Raw genomic sequence first — 21,965 nt, 5'->3', positions numbered from 1 at the left:
ACATTGGATTTGTACAACAAAGCAATGCAACATACTGGAATCTTGATTTCCATATATACAGAATAAAAAATAGACTTTTTATTCTTTGTCCACTTCGTTCAGTGTCAATATTTTTTCGTCTTAATAAAAAGAACAAGATCTGAACAAACACAACCACTTCTTTTATTCTTTTTTTTTTTTCAACTTTTTACTTCTTTTTGAGGCTTTTTTTTCTGCACTGACATTTTGTTCGTGTCCATGTACACACAGAGCGGACTGTGAGTTTGTCACAAAAGTCCAGAAGAAGAGCGTCCACTCTTCTAAAACAATAACAACAAAAAAAACAAAAAAAAAACAAAAAAGAAAACATAACACGTGTGACTTCATCAAAAAGGGGACCAATACTCCAAACATTTTGGTGAACAAGTCGACAATACTGATATCAACACATACGTACGATACAGAAACACTCAGAAATGACCAGATTTGATTGGACAGCGTTTGTTTTCTCCCAAAAAAAACAGAACAAGGTGACTGACTGTGGATTGTCTTTTTCATATGGTGGAAAGTAAGGAGTAAAGCATTGTGGGAAATGGAGTTCTTGGTGTGCAGGGAGAGAGAAGGGGAGCAGAACGTGAGAAATAAAAACATCAAACAACTCAAAGAAAAAATTCAAAAAAACCAACCAAAAACTAAATAAATCTGAAACAGAAGCATGAATTAAACATCAGTCGTCTCTCTTTATGAAAGCAAATGACACATTCAGAGATACTGAATCGTGAACTTCAGTGAAATTTCTCACAAAATGGACGTAAATCAGGCTGTAAATTAACTTTTTTTTTTTTTTTTTTTTTCTCAACATCATTTAATGAAAGTTGATCTTCAGCCGTTTTCTCTCGCACACAAATAAATGCACAAACTCGACTCTTTGGTGTTCTAAAGCAAACTAAAACTGGACACACTGGATGTTTTCTCCAGAATACAACCTTCATTTTATTTTTCTTCTAAAAGTGAACACATTGATCGAATGCTTCAACTGAAATCCTTTTATTTTACTGTGAACTCGAATAAAATCAAACAATACGCTGATGACACCTTTGTCTCATTGAAAACTGCTCATCTGTTCATCACTACAAACCAAAAAGACCATATTTTTTTATCACTTATCTCCACTTTTAATGACATTTTTGAGGATTTTTAAGGGATTTATTCATCGGTTGATTCTTGTCATTAAGGGAGTTGTGATAACTTTTGTGAGCTTTTGTGCTTTGGGGGATTATTTAGTGGTAAAAGCTTTCACTAAAGTGCAACTTTGAAAAAAAACATTAATATTAATTGAGATTGAAATTAAGCATCAAAGTTCACTCTTGACTGTAGAAATAATAATTTGACCAAAGAATTCCAATTCAAGTTCCACTTACTAGCTTTTTTTCTGAGCTTTTGACCGTATTTCACTGCCTTCATCAGCAGATGGAGTGAATTCGAGTTGGTATTTTTCAAAGCGATGAGTCTCCCCAAATGCATTCTGCTTTATTAACTACCCCTTTCAATTAATTTTAAAGTTATAATTCTTAACATTTTCATAAAATCAAACCTTGTTTTTGATACTGATACAGTAGTTTTTCATTATTATGGTTCATTCCCATCCTGGTTTCAAATGACTACAACCTACAATGTGAGTTTGTTTGGCTTCACTGTAAACAGAAACACCAGCTGCTTCTCTGTATTTCTGACAAACAGCCGCTCAGAATCTGTTTGCTGTTGTAATAAAACACACCTGCAGTTACCACCGGTGACCACAGGTGTCGCCAAATCAACCAGGACTACTTAGCCTAATGCTAATGTAAGGTCTTTAAAGTCACTTTAAGAAGTACTTAAATAAAGGCTATTTAAGGGGTAAAATTGTGTTTTTTTGGTTTGTAGTAATAATGATGAAGTTTTTTAAGACTTAATCTACAATCTTAACAGAAACCAACAACTTTCTTTGTCCTGGCTAATGCTAACTGTCCTCAGCTAGCTTTGTTAACAAACTGTAAACATCCACCAGACACACAGGGATAGAAGTTGTTTTTACTCCTCTACGTCTGTGTTTTTAGTCATTTATTTTGTTGTGTTTTGGAGATTTTATAAAATAGCTGGTGTGACTACCAGCTGTCACTGCTTATTGAGGTGTAAATGACAGAAAATGGCCACCACAAAACTGCCACTCATGGGGAGCTGTGAAATGACTCTTTTTTTTTTATTAGCTACATCAGTCGATCCCAGAAAAGGTGATTTAGATTCTTTTATTTTAGCCAAAATCTACACTTTTCTTCTTCTAAGTGCCGTTTGTTCTCCACTTCAATAAAAATCCTCATAAAATCCGACCTGGACAGACAGGAAGTTCCTCCAGTGGAGCAGCCATTTTGTTGGGTTCATCAGCGCTCTGGGTCATCAGATCAATACCGACTATGCTAATATTTTAAACGTCTAAAACAACTTCAAATGTAGCATCCACTGTATAGTTAGCTACAATCCGTGCTGTATTTCCAGCTAGCGTTGCTACCAACATGTTAGCAGTTGATGCTACTAGCTGTCAGAAAACTACAACCGCATTGAAGTGAATGAGAAAACCAACATTTCTCTACAGATACAAAGTCAATACATTTTTCTCCACAGTGTTTTGCTATCAATCTCTATTTCCACTGCTTCTAACACAACATTTGGTGGAGATTTTAAGACACTCAGACTATTGTCTCATTTAAATGTTCTTTGTAATGTTGGTCTCACAATTAAGTTGTGAGTTTTGCAATTTAAAATGAGCACATGGTAGATATTTAACTGGCTGATTCTAGTGTTATATTTACACATATTGTGTCTCTTGAGCCCAGAACGACTTATGATGATGTACCGACAACATCTGGCTGACGGTGGAGATCAAACCTGTGAGCTTTCTGTAACCTGGACTCGCCAGTCTGTCTTCTCTATGATCGTCTTCTCAGTCTGCGGCTAATCTGAACACGAGTGTCGCTATAGTGCAAAAAATGAAAACGTTTGTAACGTTTCCTTAAAAAAAAAAAAAAAACACAACAGACAATAATAACACAAATGCAGCCAAACAAAATATTATTAACAATAACAATAATATTATTAATATACTTACTGACAATAATAATTATAACATCAACATGGTAACCATGGTAACATAAAGAAGTGTTTGGTTCCAGCAGCCGGGCCAACTTGTTTCTTTCAAGTATCTCTCAACACACACACACACACACACACACACACACACACACACACATCACAAATTAATACTTCCAAAAATAATACAAAAGAGTCTTCTTCTTTCTTCCTCGTACATTTTGAAAAAAGTAAACAGTTGGGAAACAAACAAACGAAAACAAAGTAAAATACAATAAGATCATAATACGTGAAACAAGTTGCATAGTTTTGAGATTTTTTTTTTTTCGTAGTTTTTCAGGCACCTCGTCTCTCCAAGGTCTGACTGGTCGAGTGGTGCTTGAACGTCTCAGCCACATAAATAAGCCTCGCTCCCTCCGTTTGTAACAAAAATATATTAGATATTCTTTTTTTTCTATCTTTTTTTCTTTTCTTTTTTTTCTGAAAGTGCCATCAAGACTCTCTCTGAGTTCAGCTGGACGAGGACGGAGAAGAGTTTTTTTTTGTTCCCAGAGAGCGACGCAGGGAGGAGGTGAAGAACGAAACGTGATGAGGATCATAAAAGTCACCTGTTTATCTTCCTCTCCTCCCTCCATCTCCTCCTCCTCTCTCTCTCTCTCTGTCTGGGATCAGACGTCCTCCCGCTCCCCCCCGTCCTGTCCAGTCCAGTTCGGTCCGGACTGATCCGGTTCAGGTTTTGTATCTTTACGAGCAGCCGCACTCCTCCACGATCATGTTCTGGATGTCCTTCTTGATGATCTTTTGCTCCTCGTTGTAGTAGAGCATGGACATGGCGCGTAGCCGGGTGGGCACGCAGCACGACCGCAGGTTCTGGAAGGGGCTGTAGCCCCTCATGCGGTAATGGCTGATGACGGTGGAGTGGAAGGACAACGTGGACCCGGTGATGCTCGCCACGTGGGAGGGGCACTCGCCCTCGCAGTAGTTGGCGTGGTAACCAGGTGGCGCGATTATCCAATCGTTCCAGCCGATGTCTTTGAAGTTGACGTAGAACTGTCGTTTGCAGCAGACGCGGACTTTCCCGTCACACTCCAGCCCGCGCTTCCTTCGCCGCCGCGTGTCGCTGCCGTCCCCCTGCCGGACCACCGCCATGAGGAAGGGCCGGTGGGATTGTTCCCGTTGGTTGGCGCGCTGCGACGTCTCTGAGCCGCCGGAGACAAGGACAAGTGTGGCGCCGGCGTCGGCACAGAGCGGGCAGGACACCCGGAGGCTCAGCGTCGTGCTCTCTCGGCTCTCCAGCAGCGCCTGGACCGCCGCCGACACCGGGAAGGTGTGCCAGCCGCTGCGTCGGGTGTCCACCGTTTTCTCCGCCAGGAGGATGTCGTCCTCCGGCAGAGACGCACGTCCGCTGGGGAGCCGGCGCTGCTGGAAAAGACGGATGGTGACCTTGGCTCGGCTGCGGTTGGTCTTCGCCAAACGGAGGAAGAGCCAGACGTTGGCCTGCTCCACCAGAGACAGATCACCACCTTCTTTAGAGAGGACGAAGTTCACCAGGCCCTGAGACTCACCTGCAGACAGAGACACAGAGGGTTAGGATGAGGTCTGCGTGGAATGACGTCACCTACAGGTAACCATAGCAACAGTAATGATGCTTCAGGCTGCCGGTTAACCAGACTACAAAAACTGTAAAACATGGAGGATATGAGGCTTTTCTTTTACTACAAGTAGCAGAGTACCGTGAACGCCTCGCCAGACGCCAACACAAATGATCTGACGTGTGTGTGTGTGTGTGTGTGTGTGTGTGTGTGTGTGTGTGTGAAGTAAACTCAGTCTGTCACACACACACGATGTGGGTGTGTGTCAGCCACATCAGAGCTATAGAGTCATTCACACACACACACACACTTATCATTATGTTACCGTCTCTAACACAACCTCACACACACACACACACACACACACACACACACACTCTGCAGATTGGACTCTTCCTGCTGACTCAGCAGCAGTGGTCGGAGGTTTTGGAGTCGGCTAATGGTTCCCACCAGGAGCTGTGTTGTCATTACTGCAGCTCAGTGTGACTGAATTTACAGCAGCACGTCTGAAAAACTGAAAATCTTTTTTTTTTTTGTTCTTTGACTTCGGGGTGAAGTGTGGGAATGTTACACTGTTTTATTTAGGAAGGTAAATGTGAGACGTTTCCTGTGAGAGTTGGCAGCAGCTGCTCTGTGCTGATAGTCTAACAGACTCTTTTTTTTTTGCCCTGAATTCAGTCTGCCAGGCTGCTCTGAAGTAGTAGTCAAAAGGTTCGTTTGGGGTTAAATTGCAGGATATTTTTTTTAAAAATCATCTATTAATCATTTAGACAATAAAATAACTTAGAAGACCAGAACTTTCCTACATATTTTCAACACACACACACACACACACACACACACACACACACACACACGTCCAGACCTGTATTTTACATTTCCTAGAAAACCTCCAGGCCCCAGCAGCAGCAGCCAGCTAATCACCACTTTGAAGACCCAATTTCCATCCGTCGCCGTTACATAAGATCTTTGCATCACCTTTTCCTCTCTCGCTCTCACTAACGTCTCTCGCTCGTGGGTGTCAGCCACACAGAAAATACAGAAAATCAAAGTCACGATTTGGGAGTTTATGAATGTCAGCAGCAGTGATGCTCTGCTGAACGGTGTGAATGGGCGGCTTGTGTGTGTGTGTGTGTGTGTGTGTGTGTGTGTGTGTGTGTGTGTGTGGAGGCGGTCGGCACTTTAGCGAGTCCATTAACGCCGTTTAACCGACAATTCGGAGGCGATTATCTCACTTACATCATCATCACTTCAGAGACGATGGAGAAAAAAAAAACCCTGATCATTCATTCATTATTTCTTAGAATAGTGTTTGTGATGTTTGCTGGAGGAAGAAGAAGAAGAAGAGGAAGACGAGGATGAGTCTTCTTCTTAATGAACTGATCTACTAACACGTATTGTGATTTATCTTCATCACCATGAACACACACACACACACACACACACTACAGCACCAAACCTGGATTCATCCGCCGCTGAAAATAGTCCCTAACAAACTACAGTGTCCAGCTGATTTAGTAAATTACTGAACCTTTTTTAAACATGAAACTATATATCTGTGAGCTGCTCAAACTGACCCTCACGACACATGGCAGCACTGCAGAGCTGAAAGCAATCAGTTGATTAATTAACTAGATAATTGATGAATCATTTAAGTCATGTTTTGGTCGCAGCTTCTCACATGAGAATATGCACTTATAAAGCAGCTCTCTACACTATGAGCCACATTCACCTGTTCACACTGACTGATACTGGTGCAGCCATCAGGAGCCCCGACACACTTCAACATGCAGACTGGAGGAACTGGGAATCAAACCACCATCTTCCCATTAGTGGACGACCCAATAATAATACGTCATAATATTAATGATCAACATTTATACACCGTTAACAATCAACGGACTATTAAAGAGAATAATGACGGATGTGATAATACTTCCTGATGGACGACTGTCACTGCTGCTCATTTAGAGATCATTTGTGTTTAATCAGATCATGTAGTGATGTGGAGGAAAGTGTTGCATGATGCACAACCTCACTGTTGGTTTGACTCCTCATGTTTCATAAGAAACACTGAAGATGAAAGCAGACAGTTTCAGGTGAAATGATTTTCTTTGTGCAGGATAAAAAACTAAAGCTGCAACTAATGATTGTTTTCATTATCAGTTAATTAATCTTAAAGGATTCATAGTGAACTCCAGGATTAACAGATACACAGTTAAATGTGTTGTATTCAGTTGTTGCTGCAGCTCAGAGTCTCTGAGAGACTTTGACAACCGTTCCTGAGAGTCTGAGAGTCCTGAAGGAGGAAATCCTAATAGCATGTTAGCGGCACAAAGTAGTGGCTTGAACGGTGAAGTCGGACGGAGCCGCTTATTACGTCTCTAATGACAGACGAGCTGAGCGGACGGACGTCTGTTACATGCGTGTGATTTACAGTCACATGTACACGTCTGCAGAGACACCGAGAGACTTTAAACTGCTGCACAACGTGGACGTGATGTCGTCCATGACATCACCGCTCGCTATCTGTTGGCGTCCTGCTGGAGATTCACTTTCTTTTCTTTTCTGAAAAGCTGGAGCGATGTTGGAGGATAAATAAGTTTCCACGTGTGTGCTGGATGGAAACATTTGAGTTATTTTAAGAATAACGTCAGTATTTTATATTCATCAGCTGCTGTGAGGCTTTGAGTGTTTCTATAACACACAGACGTCGGAGGGTCTTTGAATGCAACAGAAACAAACTACAGAACTTTAACATAAAATAAAGTTGACTAAACATTGATGGATTATTAACGATACATTAATGAGCTTTAACACTGATGCTGGTGATCAAGCTTTCATCCCTTTATGGAGCTGGCTTTGTGCAGGAAGGTACCGCCATGTTGACACAAAGCAGGAACAACATGATGTCTAAAACATCACCGTGTGCTGCGGCGTTGAAGATTTTCCTTCATCGGAGAAAAAGAGGACGAGACTGTAAAGTAAAGTTTTTCACAGTGAAACTAACGGCTGCCTGGAAGGAAGGAAATCAATCTGAACACTAATGGTGATGTGAAGTTTAGTCGACTCGTTCTTAATGTGTTAAAACATGTAAAGACTCCATCGAGCAGGTGAGACAGAAGAAGTTCCGGCAGCTCATTTACACTCGAGAGACGAGACGTTTGAGTTTCCTGGAGTCTGTCCGACCTCTGCAAGTCTTCTGCTAACAGCTCATCTCTCTAATCCCCCTCCATTTACAGAAGACTGATCTTTACAAACTGTCTGATGTCTCAACAACTCATAAAACCTGATTTCTGGCCCTCGTCTACTCTCACACACACACACACACACACACACACACACACACACACACACACACAGTTTGTCATGCGGTGTCTGTGTTTGGACAGCGCAGCGGCGAGGGAGGAGAGAGTGTGTAGAAAACTGAAGCAAACACGTGTTCTGATGTTCGTTCGGGTTACAAAAGAGTTTCAAAGAACTTCACGTCTTTATTTCAAATGAACAGACAACATGGAGGAAACATTCAGGAACTATCAGATAAAACCTTTCTGCAAACTCTGGAGTTCTTTCACTTTTTATTTAAGCCATCAGAAACAACTTATAGCATCTTAAAACCCAATTTAAACCATCAAAACCAGTTTCTGGGACCAGTGAACAGCCATCGCTGCAGCTCTTTGACCCTTCCAGAGAACACCGAACAGCTTTTTCATCAGCTGTTCTCTGACAGACAGACGAGGAACGATAAACGGACATTTGAGCCAAACATCATCTTCATCATCATCGGCAGTGGCTTACAAACATTTGGGGCGTATATTATGACTTTAATTTGATTTATCAGACGAAGCCTTTCTAACAGCTAACAAAGCTAAACAAGAGATCCTGCCAACATGTGACACAAACACTGTTTGGTATGTTGTTAAAAGGTTTTTGCTCTTGGTTTATGATAAATCTTATTAAATCCTCTGTAATCCCCCTCACACACACACACACACACACACACACACAGTGCAGAGAGTCATCTGTTAAACGGGCGTTTGAGAGATTAAAGTTTTGTGTTATCAGACACCTGGAAGCTCTGAGCATGAACTTCCTCAACAGCTGAAACCACAGATGATTTTTCCTCAAAGCTATCAAAAGGTCAAAGGTCAGACATCATGAGATCAATCTATAATTTTCAATATCAAACGACACCAAAACAAAACTTTTCTTGTTACCAGACTTCTACCAAAAACCCACGAAAAAAAAAACTCACTTTAACAAGTCAAGTTATCAGATTTTTACTGAGTTTCTTTCAACAGGTGAACAAATCTGCTGCTGAAACAAACAAAAACCACCATAAACCCAGTGCCTGCCATCACATTTTCAATTTAGACCTTCAAAAACCCAGTTTACACCATTAAAACCCCAGTTTAGATCATCAATCCCAGTTTATGCCATCAGAATTCTCAATTTAGACCTTCAGAAAGCCACTGTATACTATCAAATTCTTAGTTTACACTTAAAAAACAAGGTTAGACCATCAAAAACTCACTTTATGCCATCAACAACCCAGTTTACACCATCAAAAACCCAGTTTAGACTATCAAAAACCCAGTTTACACAATCAAAAACCCAGTTTAGACCATCAAAAACCCAGTTTAGACCATCAATCCCAGTTTATGCCATCAGAATTCTCAATTTAGACCTTCAAAAAGCCACTGTGTACTATCAATTCTTAGTTTACACTTAAAAAAGGTTAGACCATCAAAAACCCACTTTATGCCATCAACAACCCAGTTTACACCATCAAAAACCCAGTTTAGATCATCAGAATTCTCATTTTAGGTCTTCAGAAAGCCACTGTATACTATCAAATTCTTAATTTACACTTAAAAAAGAAGGTTAGACCATCAAACACCCAGTTTAGACCATCAAACACCCAGTTTAGACCATCAAAAACCCAGTTTAGACCATCAAACACCCAGTTTAGACCATCAAAAACCCAGTTTAGACCATCAAACACCCATCTTCTTACAACAGGTAAGAAAACAAACAAAAAGAAGTAAATGTGACACACTGACGTGGAGACTTTTGTTCTAATTTACAGGCTGAAGAGTAGCACCTGAACGCATCGTCTTGTTTTTCGACCTCGCCGGGCGTCGTCGCTCGGCGGAGGCGGGGCCTGAATTGGGACGCTGCTAATTCTGGATTTGACTGTTGACATCAGTGAGTGAACACACCCTCCATCCTCTGTTTGCTGTGTTTACTGACACACACACACACACACACACACACACAGTGTACCCATCTGTCCAAACACACACTGTCGTCCTCTCATTGTCCACCATAATCCCTCCTTTCAATGGACGAGCTGAGTGCGTCCAGCTGTTTGTGTATCTTTGTTTGTGTATCGTGTGCGAGTGCGTGTTGTGTGTTTTTATGTCAGTGAAGAAGAGAATTGTTCTATTTATTTTCACTTTTCCTCTCGTCTTTTATTCCGTCGCTATCTGCTGCTGCGACTGTTCAAAGACAAAGCAAAGAAACATCAGCTTCTGTTGGGATTTACAGTTTGCACAGCTGTTTCTGTCTCTCTCTCTCCTCTCTCTCTCGTTCCCACACTCCAAAATGGAAACTGTTCACTGGGCGGACAGACCAGAGAGAAGATGAACCAGTAGGAGAGCTAATTTACTGGAGCTGGAAGTGACAGATGTGACAGATCAGTGCGTTTAATGGGGGGGCGCTAATCTACCACTCCATCTCCTCTGAGTCTGTCAGGTTTACATTAAAGGATCAAAAACATTCAAACAAGACTCACAGTCTGCTGAGGCCGAGCTAAATGCTAACACCAGCATGCTAGCATGTTGAAGTTTAGCAGGTTTACCATGTTCACCGTGTTGGTTTAGCGTATTAGCATGCTAACATCTGCTAATTAGCAGTAAACACAAAGTATGTCTTTAGTTTTGCAGATGTTTGGTCATAAACCAAAGTATTGGACAGAATTTAATGGTGAGCAGATGATGGCGCTGGATGAAAAGAGGATCAAAGTTATTACAGATCATCTTGAGGGGAACATGAACGTAATCTATGACAGTTCATCCGATAGTTGTTGCTAAAAGGTTAACCTCATGGTGGCGCTAGAGGGAAAGAGTTCATCCTCAACATTTACTGACAATCTGCCTGCATGATATCCATGTTTATTTGTTGAACTTTGGCCTGATGGTGGCGCTAGAGTGAAGATGTCTCACTCTGAGCCAAAGTGTTGGATGGACAAAGAAACCAAACTCACCAGTTAGTATTAGCAGAATGTACAGTGTACTATATTTCCCAGAATCCCTCAGCTGTCAAAACAAGTGACAATATTCTACTATACAGTATTCTTTCTTTCTTTCTGTCTTGTCTCTGTAAGAAGGATCACCGTCGGCCCTCCTTCTGTCTGTTTGGTTTACATTAGGGGGGTCGGTGGGCGGGGTCGCCGCCTCCTGACAGTGTTTAAGAGTTTAAAGACACTGGAAATGTAACGTGGTGCTAACGCTGACCCGGGGGTCGAGGGCTCCAGTCCTGTCGGGGGTTTGAAATAAAGAGAGAGAGAGCTGGAACCAGCTGATACACATCTCTGAAGCTGCTTAAAGGGGAAATTTGGTGGAAATTTATGAAGTAAAACAAAACATAAATGAAGCCTTTGATTCAACTCCTCAAAGCACAAACCACACAGTGAGATCTAAGTCACAGATAAGGTCATTAAACGGACATTTTAATTAAAAATGATATCATAGATCCAAAAGTAATTAATAATATAATATAAATAATCATGTTTCCTTAATGCCTGAACAAGTAAATCCATCCTCTTCTCTCTAATGAGGCTTTGATCTGGATTTAAAGGATAATTTTGGATGTTTTTTTTTTACAGGATAAACTAATATTATCCTGTTTAGTCACATGACAGCTGCGACTCCTCCAGACTTGTTCTGCTCCTCTAAAGTCGTCAGCTGAGAGCGTTTACAGGAGGATGTAAACAGCGACTGTGTTAATGGAGTTAAGGTGGACAAGGTGTAAACCCTCAGTGCGGACTGTCAGGCTCAGCTTCGCCCGTGCGTGGGACAGAAATCCGCTCCAGACCCCCGGAGAGTCGACGCCCTGCTCGGCCTTATTGGCACCACATGTGAGTGTTAGTAAATACACACACACACACACACACACACACACTGAGCTGAAACTAAATCTGTGTAACGCTGTCAAACAGCCGGTAAACAAACGTGGTGAGGAGGCATTAAAGAGGCCTCGCCGTCTGAGGGAAGCAACGTCCTGGATGCCAAACTCGCTCATCGTCAGCTGGAGAGAGACGACACACACACACACACACACACTTTTTTTTTTTTTTGAAATCCCGCCTTTTTGTAGTTCTGAAGAAGTCATTTTTTCATTTGGGTGGATCAAAGCGCAGACAGGAAAGAGAAGGATGGTATACATACGCCCTTCACAGCAAAGCTACACCCAATATTATAAAACTTTATGTTTCAGACGAACAACATGAAACATCTGCAGACGTCACTTTGAGCTCAAGGAAATGCACATTTTACTGTTTACAGACAGTTTATAGACCAAGAATCCTGCTCAAGAGCATCAAATCCTTCAAAAAGAAGCCTGACAGGATTACAGAGGGACAAGCTGAACATACAGTAACCAATCGCAGCCCAGATCTGTGTTTAATATAAATAAATAGAGACAATTAGAGGCCCACGCGACACAAAATGTACATAAACTCACTCCAGATTGTTTCAAACTTAAGTGGAAGGTTTGTTTGTGCTTCAGTTTGTTTGTTTTTGATGGTTTGGGGGTCATATGTTGGACGTAGTGTATTGATGTACACCGTTGGCTGTTGTTATGGGGCCAGTAGCGGTGTAATAATGTGCTTTACGCTACATTTAATCAACAGCTGTAGTTTCTACACAAAAGGAAATGTTGTATAACTATATAACCATCTGTAACTATTCAGTCAGGTCTCATGTGAACATCCGAGGCAAGTTTCCCTTCAAGTGATGATTACAGGATGTACGGAGTTAATATTCTTGCATAATTAAACTGAAAAAAGTGACAGAAAAACTCCTGTAAGTTTTGCCTCAGAGGTCTTTTTTATTTTTTTTTTTTTTTTTGGTTTCAATGTTTTCATTCTTTGTTTGTGGGAGATTTTGTACAATAACTATGGAACAAATCTAATCTAATAATAACAGGACCAGAGTTCAAGTCTCACGTCGTACAAGAACGTCAAACAAGTATGTAAAAAACTCTGGATTCTCGTTTTCTACAGTATTTTGTTTGTGGTTGTTTTGAAAAGCTCTGAGCTGTAACACAGTGTCTTGTTTGCGTTGTTCACTCGCTAAACTTTCCCGTCTGGCGTTTTCTTCCTGCGAGTACCAAATAAAAGTGGTCTGTAAAATTATTCAAGCAGTAAACGTCTAACATGGAGTCAAAAATGAGAGACACTGTTTCCTGCCTGCAGCGGTCGGTAATGTTTTCATCAGCTTTTTATTGTGTTTTCATTGTTTTCTCAAAGTGATTTCAGGGGGCATGTTTTTCATCTACAGACCAGATTTCTCTCTCGGGACAATAAAGTTTTGATCTAAATTGAAGCTGAAGTGCCAGCTTGTAACCCTCTCTCTGCCTCTCGGTTCGTCTGGGTTCCCAGGCCGGTTTATTTATACTGAGAGAGCAGATAAGCGCTCCAATCTGACAGTCAAATGTTCCCGACTCAAAATACCAAAATGCCAAAGAGACCCCGCCGCCGCCACCGCCGCTCAGCTCAGCTCAGCTCAGCTCAGCTCGAGCTTCTGACGCACGGAACAGCGTTTTTCTCAAAACCTTTAATATCTACAGAGACTCAACTCTTCCTCAACAAAGACGCTTGTAGCATCTCAACGACTGTTCACTTGTGAAAACACAAATATGAATCTAACCGTGTGAAGCTGAAGCGGCAGGAAAAACAATAAATAAACATCATAATATGCTCCATATGCTTCCGTACCGTCGTCATTTACAGTAGCGCAGACACTGAAGCGGATTCAAAATAATTCACTCTGTGCTGATGAAGAGGAGGAGTTCAATCAAGATGAAGATATGAGTACAATCAGCCTCCTGCAGAGATTAGACAGTGACCATAATAATAACAATTATTGTTATCAGATATAAATTAGTCTGCAAACAACCCCGAGTATCATCTCATCATTATTTACACATTATTCTCACTAAACTGCATTCAGCCTGTTTGCAGCTCATACTGGACACATACTGGTTCATCTGGTGCATCCATGCAAACACACGTAGCTGCTTAGTGTGAACGGCGTCACGTAAACGTCTTATACGTCAAAACAGGCAGATCGGAGAAATATGAGAAGCTGCAGAGTCAGTCAGACAGTAAAAGACTAAATCTGTTCAACAAAGAGGACCAGAAGAAGAAGAAGAAGAAGAAGAAGCTTCTCTTTATCTTTATCTCTGCAGGAAAAGTCTTATCAGGACTGTTTCAACACATTAACAACATTTAACCGTTTCTACTTCCTGTTTCACATTCACACCCTGCTGACTCCCACTATACATGGAGATAATTGAACCATTCATGGTCGTTTTAAGTCGTTTCTTCTTCGCTCTTCTTATGTGAAAATATCTGCTAGTTTGTCAGTTTTACATGATAGTAAACTCAACATCTTTCATCATATAATAACAGAAGATAATAATGTTTGTTGGCAGCCTCCCTCCGGTTTGTTAATCAGCCTCCCAGTACAACCAGCTTCATACTGCTTCTGTTTCAGTTTGTAATAAATATAAACCCGACCGCAGTCTGTCTGTGTGGCTTAAAGAGAGACGAAGAGACGAAGTCATTCAGGGACAGTCGAGGTTGAGAAGGTTTACTTCTCTCTCTAATTCTCTGACTTCTTTCCCTCTCGGTGTCTCTTTCCCACCGTTCCTCCCTCTGCGTTTGAACTGCCTTCCTGTCCTCCCTGATTCCTCCCAGAGGGACAACACAGCGGGCGGCTGGCAGAGAGGAGCAAAACACAGCGACGTCTCACTCTCACCGCTTTTCAACACACCGCCGAACATCTCTCACTCTGTTCTAACGACGGCAGAGTTTGATTTATGTCACATCTGGGATCAGAAACTCAACCGACATGATAACTAGGTGGAAGCAAACTAAAGCTTTACTTTTACCTAGAAATAACTAAACTCATGATAGAGATTCATATTTCATTCATAATACATTTATTTCCAGAGAACCTGCTCTCACAGCTGGAGGATCCAGAATGTTAGCTTCCAGCTGCTAATGGTACATTTATTTCTAAAATAAAGCAGTGAATCATTTAAATGACCTCATAAGTAACAAAACCTGACCAGTAAATGTTTTTACTTTGTATTAAATCTAAAAAAATTGGAGTCGAAGCTCTTTTCTGACAGTCTGGCATTCTTTAACGAGTTAGTCTGTAACACACAAACAGGAGGAAACAGATCAATATGATGTATGAAGGGATATACTGAGTGAAAGTTTGACTCCTTTGAAGGAGTTTCAAACTCTTTACAAACCTGAAATTCTGCAGATAACAGTTTCATATACGTTCATCTATTAATCCATTAATCATCTCATTAAAATATCTTAATTGCACTTTAATTGGGGGGTAAATTAATGGAATTTCAAGGTAATTAAGTAAGAGATGCAGTTTGATAAACGAAGGAACGTCAGTTGTGGCTCAATGACGTGTTTTTAATAGTTTGGAGCTCTGAAATGTTGAATTTCACTACATTTATACTTTATTGTCAAATCTCTAAATCTACAGTATCTTCAGATTTTCGTGTGTGTGTGTGTGTGTGTGTGTGTGTGTGTGTGTGTGTGTGTGTGTGTGCTGCAGGTCTGGACCCAATCTGTAGTTGTTTACTATGTAGTGATTCATCTCTCCAGACATAGAGCATCTTTGGCCGCCGGTCACACATCAAAGAGGAGCCAAACGATGCGGTGGGACGACGACGACGACGACGACGACGACGACGACGACGACGACTAAACCAGGACTCAAACCAGCAGCGTTACGACTGCAGGACACGACTGTAAACATGTCACAAGACAAAGTGAAGGACCAGGAGGGAAAAAAAGAGAGAAAATGCAGAAAAGAGAAAGATTTAAAGTAAAAATGATGTAAATGAAGGAGAAGAACGAGTGAAGAAAGTGAGAAAAGAAAAATGATGACAGAGAAAGATGGAGGGAGGGATGAGGAGAAAAAGATGAAAAGGTGGAAGAAAAACTAGAAAGAATAAACAAAAGAGAGGAATATGAGGAAAATATTCTGGCAGCTATTCGCCAATAAAATACTGTAAAATACAGTAAAATTCCATAATTAAAGGTATTTCCACCTAAAAAACAATTTCTATAAAAATACACTGACTCTGCTATAATACAAATGATCAGGCTTAAAATGACAGAAATGTTCTGTTATAAATTGAGGTTAATTACATTTTACATGTAAAATCTTCTATATTAATCTATATTTAATGTAATAAAAAGATTGAAAACATCTGATTTACCTTTTAAAAAATGTCAAAATATCAATCTATTTAATTTAAGATCATATAAAATGTAATATGAGGAACACATTTCTCATGTTATTTTACATTAGACATGTAAATTCATTCATTACATAAGAAAATATGTCAAATTAAAATGAAAAAATCTATAAATAAATGTTTTTTTTACAGTGTGGGAAGAAAGAGATGAAGAGAACGAGAGAAAGGAAACGTCTTAATTGTGGTTTATTTTCACATCGGACACGTTTTTGTGTGTCTTTGTTTCTCTATCAGCTGCTGTGATTCACTGTTTCCTCTCTGAGGACGGCGAACCAGCACCGAGCTCAGCGGAGGGGTTGCTAGTTTGAATCCCCCAGACAGACTCCGGTGGACACCAGAATAGATCCAACAATGACCGGTTTATTCTGTCTGCCAGAGATCGGAAGGGTAGAACGAGGTTAGAGAGCGCAGCAGCGAGGGAGAGAGAGAGAGAGAGATGAAAGTGGATTGTGGAATGTCACTAATGATGTGTTCAATTAAGTTCAATTAGCTTAATTGTCCTCTGTGTGTAGGGAGAGACGAGGGGATAAACAGGGAAGGAAGAGAGGAATTTAGACAGGACAGAAAACCACAAACAGATAGATATTGTGTCGGAGCTGCTAAACGGAGGTTGACACTTCATCTCCGCCAAGAATCCAGTTGTCTCTGGGCTCCTCTACTCGCTATCTCCGTCGCCCAAAATAACCGATTACCGAGGTCCCTGAATGCATCAGTTATTCCTAACAAAGCACAGGACTGGCTGCGTGCAAAGTATTCTCACGGCGGGTCATGTCACATCCCAGAAAAGGTTTTATCAGGTCCTATGAGGAGGAACCGGGTGGGATTTCTGTGTTTTTAAAGTGCCGACATCTGTTAAAAAGCTCTTTTAGCTCAGAGTTTTGGTTTTGCCTGCACATTAAAGGCCTCAGTATACTTCAAAATAACTGGTTCTGTCCCAAAAACAAAATGTTGGTTTTGAGTGACAGCCGTCCAAGCTAGCATGAGCTGATCCAAGCTAGCATTAGCCGTTAAAGAGCCTCAAAGCTTGTGAATGAAGTTAACCACGTCGTTTTTTCTGCCTAATGTTTGAAGTTACAAAATTAATAATGAATATAATTATACAAATATTTACTGTTTGGTTCAGTTTCAGTGTTTCCAGCCAGCAGACAGGAATATAACAAATATTTATGTAGCTTTAACCGAAAATATGAAGGACCGAGAATAGAACCCTGAGGAACTCCACAAGCCATCATTGACATTATCAAAGGGATGATCGTGTTGCTGTTTGCTAACATGTTAGCCACAGCTACTTTATAGGATGATATTATGAAAGCTGTGGGGTTCTTCTGCCTCCTAGTGGTCAAAAACTTCATTAAAGGAGCTTTAAGTTTTGCTTTTACAAAGAAAATTATCAATTTTGTTTATCTTCACTTTTTTTTGCGTATTGAAACGTTTTAGGGAGCTGATGCACCAAAGAAGTTTAACAGAGTGAAAGACATAAGCTGCCAAATTTAGAATTGTCGATTAATATTAACAAGAGCATTATTTAGCCTTGAGCAGTGTCTGCAGGCTGTCAATCAAAACTTTTTTTTTAACATTTAATAATCAAAGTGAACACAGTCGTAGCTCGTTAGCTGGTGTTTTGGTTTCTGTGGAAGATCAACGTCATTTTAAATGGCATTAAATGGAGTTTCTGAAGCGTCTAAATGCTTTTTCTCCCTCATAAAGTGTTTCTGAAATAGTTCTGATGCATCAAAATGGGCTGTATATGTTCTAAAGGGGTTCTGATGAAGTTCTTAAGTGGTTCTAAGCAGAAAGAGGAAAGCAGGAGGATCATGTTGGGATTTGTAAGGTGGTGACAGCTGCATGGCCCTGCCTCCAGAGTGGCCATCAGCCAATCAGAACTCATGATTTTTTGGGGTTTGGCGGTTATATAACCCGCCCGAACAGAACACGCCCCTGGATGTCACCCGCATTGGTGACGTTTAACAAACCGTCCGACAAAGAGAACAGCTTCAGCGATTGGCTGTTTTCTGACAGCAGATTCATGCTCTTATATTCTCTGATGTTTTCCTTAAAATAAAGCTGCTGCTCTCAGTCTGTCTGCACCGATCCACTTCATAAAAATCTTTTTCCATCTGCTGTTCCAGACTCTCGCCTACAGAAAAACTCAAACTGCAACAGAAAATCCAGAAGACGTCAGCGAGAGTCCCGCCCACACGGCTTGATTGACAGGTGAGCTCTTGGAGGAAAGTACGACACAGGAAACTCCACAGCCGTTAACGCGACTTTAACTCCCACATTATCATTAATAATCAGCCTATAAAGAGTTAATTAATGGTTTATAACACACTATAATGTAGTTATTAATGTTTTAGTCCACAACTATCAGATCATGAATGACGACATAGTAAAACACAGCTGTAATAATATAAAATGTCCCCATATGTGCTTATAAACCATTTATTAACTATTTATACAACTTAAAAGTGTTATCGGTGAAGAAAATTCATTCATTTTTAATTTTGTCACCATTTCTGTTCACTATAATCAGCTCATACAGATAATTTCACATGTTTGAGTCCATCGACTATAAATCTTATATACTTTATATTATATTATTGATCATTTTTACAAAGTGTAACCGATATTTTTAAATAGATTTTCTGCTTTAAGTCAAAATCAGAAGACAAACAAACAAAATGAGGAAACATGGATGTTTTGAGAAGCAGGATGTCACATGTTGGAGCATCTTTAAAGGAACCAGATGCTGCTCAAATGATTCATTAATCATATAATGATAATGAAACTGATGGATTTAGAAAATGATGCAATTTAAAGACTTTAAAGATTCGACTGCAGTGATGAAGTCGTTTAACTACATGACAGCAAGTTTATAAGCTCATAACTCAGAGTTCAAACCGTCCGGTGAGCTGAACATGTTTAAAACATGTTTAAAACATGTTGAGAGGTGAGGAGGCGGAGTCGACACCTGACCTCAGCCTGCCGTAGTGCCTCTGAGCAGCGCAGAGGAGGCGGCGACGGTTTCACCCTGAATCCTGACTTATTATTCAGTAACACAGCAGCGCTTCACTCTCTCTGACTCTCTGTCGCTACCGTCTGTCAGGAGAGCGTTCCAGCACTATTTAAGAGAACACACACACACTCATGCAAACACACACACACACATGCAAACACACACACACACACACTCATGCAAACACACACACACACACACACACGCAGGCGGCGACACACGAATCCGCTCTGACTTTAAGTAGATAATGAGGTATTCTTTGAAAACAGCAGGAGGCGATTACAGAGGTTAGTGTGTGCGTGCGCGTGTTTGTGTGTATGTGTGGATATCTGATGGGTTCGGCTGAGTGAGTACGCAGGTGGAATTAAGCAGGTGGACACACACACACACACACACACACACACACACACACACACAGACTGGACGTTACACAAGCTGATTTCCAACACAGCTGCATTTTTGTCTTTTACGCACACAAACTGAAACACATGCAAATATGTGCTTAAACACTCTCCACACACACACACACACACACACACACACACACACACATGCATGTACACACACACACACACACATGCACGTACACACACACACACACATGCATGTACACACACACACACACACACACACACGTACACAGGTAACACATTCCTTGACACCACTAGTCATTATGAAAATGCAGATTTACACATTTAAACATTTACTGTCGATCTGCCGCAGAGTTCTCACACACACACACACACACACACGCACACGTGCACACACACACACACACGTGCGCACACACACACACACGTGCACACAGAACAGAAATACATGTGCTTACACACAGTCATCTTGATTTCTGATCACACACAGACACGAGTGCATGCACACACTTTGTTTTTTCATATATACACACACAAAAGGTTTTCTGCGTGTGTGTTTCTCTGATGCAGAACACACACACACACACACACACACACACACACACACACACACACACACACACACACCAAGCCATCGTACTCACCAGCCTCGGCGAAGGTGATGATCTCCGTTGTCTCCTGCGCGTCGCTGCTGTCTTCCATCCGTGCTGCCGTCGCTGCTCCTCCCCCTCCTCCTCCTCCTCCTCCCCGCCCTCCTCGCGCCTCCTCCTCCCCCTCGATCTGCACGCTGCCGTCCTCCGCCACCCGCCCCACGTGGAGCTTGCGCAGGGCGTTGAGGAGCGCGGCGCGCGGCACAGGCCGGGTGATGTTAGGCCGGGCCTGGAGGTGCAGCATGTTGAGGATGTGTCTCTTCACCGCCTCCACCACGTCCTGCTGAGCCGCCTCCTCCTCCTCTCTGTCGTGTCCCGCCATGTCGTCCGCCGCCGCCGCCGTCGTTCCCCCTTCGCTTCTGCGCATCCTGGCCAGGGCGCAGGAGGGGCAGTGGGAGCTGGAGGCGGCGTCCAGCGGGAGCTGCTGATGAGGGTGGACGCTCAGAGAGAGCGGCGGAGGCTGGAGTTTGGACGCCGGGTCCGAAGACGAGCTGCAGCTCTGGACCAGCAGCAGGACGATCCAGCTGAGCAGAGGTAAGACAGACATGATGACAGAAGACGCCTGATTGGCTGCCGGGCTGGATTTTGGTGATGCTGCCGCCGGATGCAGACACGAAAAAGATGAAGAAAAGTCGAGTTTTGGCCAAAAGTGTTTGAAGAAAAATTCAGTCCTGGATGAAGACAGAGTCTGTTTCCTCTCTGCCTCCTCTCGCTCCGACTGTCTCTCGCTCTCTCCTCAGAAGTTTGGACGCTGCAAAGTTCAGCTCAGCTCACAGTCCACCTGCGAAAACGGAGGGAAAAAAGCTGTAAAGAAAACGAGAGGAGAGAGAGGAGGACAAAAAAAAAAAGAAGAAGAAGAAGAAGAGGAAAAAAAAAAAAAAAAAACCACACACTCAACGCCGCCGAGAGAGAAAATGAGTAATCCTTATCTTTTTTGTCAGGGACAGATGGCTGGAAAATGTGGAGGCGTCACAAGAAAGAAAGAAAGAAAAAAGAAAGAAAACAAGAAAGAAGAAGAAAAAAAAAAAAACTCTCAGATGTGATGATGAATGAAGGAAAAACTGTGGCGAGCAGGAGAATCCTTGTTCCCGGGGTGAAGTCGCTGCAGAGTGTGTGTTCAGTGTGTGTGTGTGCGAGAGGCAGTTTGACTAAGTTATCCCAGACGAAGGGAGTTCCTCTCTCTCTCTCTCTTTTTACCTCTTTTGCTCTCTCTCTCTCTCTCTCTCTCTCTCTGTGTCTTGAATGCGTTCCCTCGTTCACCAGTTGAATGGTTTTACCGGAGTGGGCTGGACTCTCTCTCTCTCTCTCTCTCTCTCTCTCTCTTCGCTCTCGTCTTTCCTTCCCTCCCTCCTGCTTCTCTCTCCTCTCTCTTGTCCTGGCAGCCTCCGACCATAATTATACCTCCCTCCCTCCATCCCTCTCTCTCTCCTCCACTCCAGTCTCCTCCCATCTCGCTCTGTGACTCATAGCACTTCCAACTTTTACCTTCTCCCTCCCTCCTTCTCTTTCTGTCTTTCTTTATTTATTTCTCCCCTCCCTCCCTCTGTTTGGCTGTTAATGGAGCGAAGCTGGGATTCCTTTATCCCTCCCCTCCCTCCCCTCCCTCCCTCCCTCCCTCCCTCCTCCCACGGTCGGCTGTGAATGAGTTACGTGT

General features: G+C 42.0%; 1 protein-coding gene and 1 long non-coding RNA gene across 5 annotated transcripts in view; one reads left to right on the top strand and one right to left on the bottom strand.

Moving 5' to 3' along the window:
• The window catches only part of LOC137172949 (uncharacterized), a 43,490-nt gene that overhangs the window by 14,196 nt on the left and 7,329 nt on the right, over positions 1–21,965 (top strand). For 3 of the 4 annotated variants that reach the window (XR_010925083.1, XR_010925085.1, XR_010925084.1), the window contains exons 3-5: positions 9,784–9,902; positions 11,584–11,835; positions 18,404–18,488. This is a non-coding gene — a long non-coding RNA (uncharacterized lncRNA). The remainder of the gene's footprint in view (positions 1–9,783; positions 9,903–11,583; positions 11,836–18,403; positions 18,489–21,965) is intronic. The other variant, XR_010925086.1, reaches the window with a different exon arrangement.
• Positions 145–21,636, bottom strand: inhbaa (inhibin subunit beta Aa). Its single transcript, XM_067577586.1, has 3 exons — positions 21,509–21,636; positions 20,306–21,092; positions 145–4,667 (listed from the first exon to the last, which is right to left on the bottom strand). The coding sequence occupies exons 2-3, from the start codon at positions 20,856–20,858 to the stop codon at positions 3,847–3,849; spliced, it is 1,374 nt and encodes a 457-aa protein (XP_067433687.1). The 5' UTR covers positions 20,859–21,092; positions 21,509–21,636; the 3' UTR covers positions 145–3,846.

Source organism: Thunnus thynnus, chromosome 21, assembly GCF_963924715.1.
Source record: "Thunnus thynnus chromosome 21, fThuThy2.1, whole genome shotgun sequence".
NCBI classification, from domain to species: Eukaryota; Metazoa; Chordata; class Actinopteri; order Scombriformes; family Scombridae; genus Thunnus; species Thunnus thynnus.
This window is presented reverse-complemented; position numbering and strand designations above follow the sequence as displayed.

Coding starts and splice junctions, on each gene's coding strand:
- inhbaa (XM_067577586.1), bottom strand. CDS start 20,858: ATGTCTGTCTTACCTCTGCTCAGCTGGATCGTCCTGCTGCTGGTCCAG. Junction 4,668..20,305: donor CATCACCTTCGCCGAGGCTG/GTGAGTACGATG, acceptor CTCTGTCTGCAG/GTGAGTCTCAGGGCCTGGTG.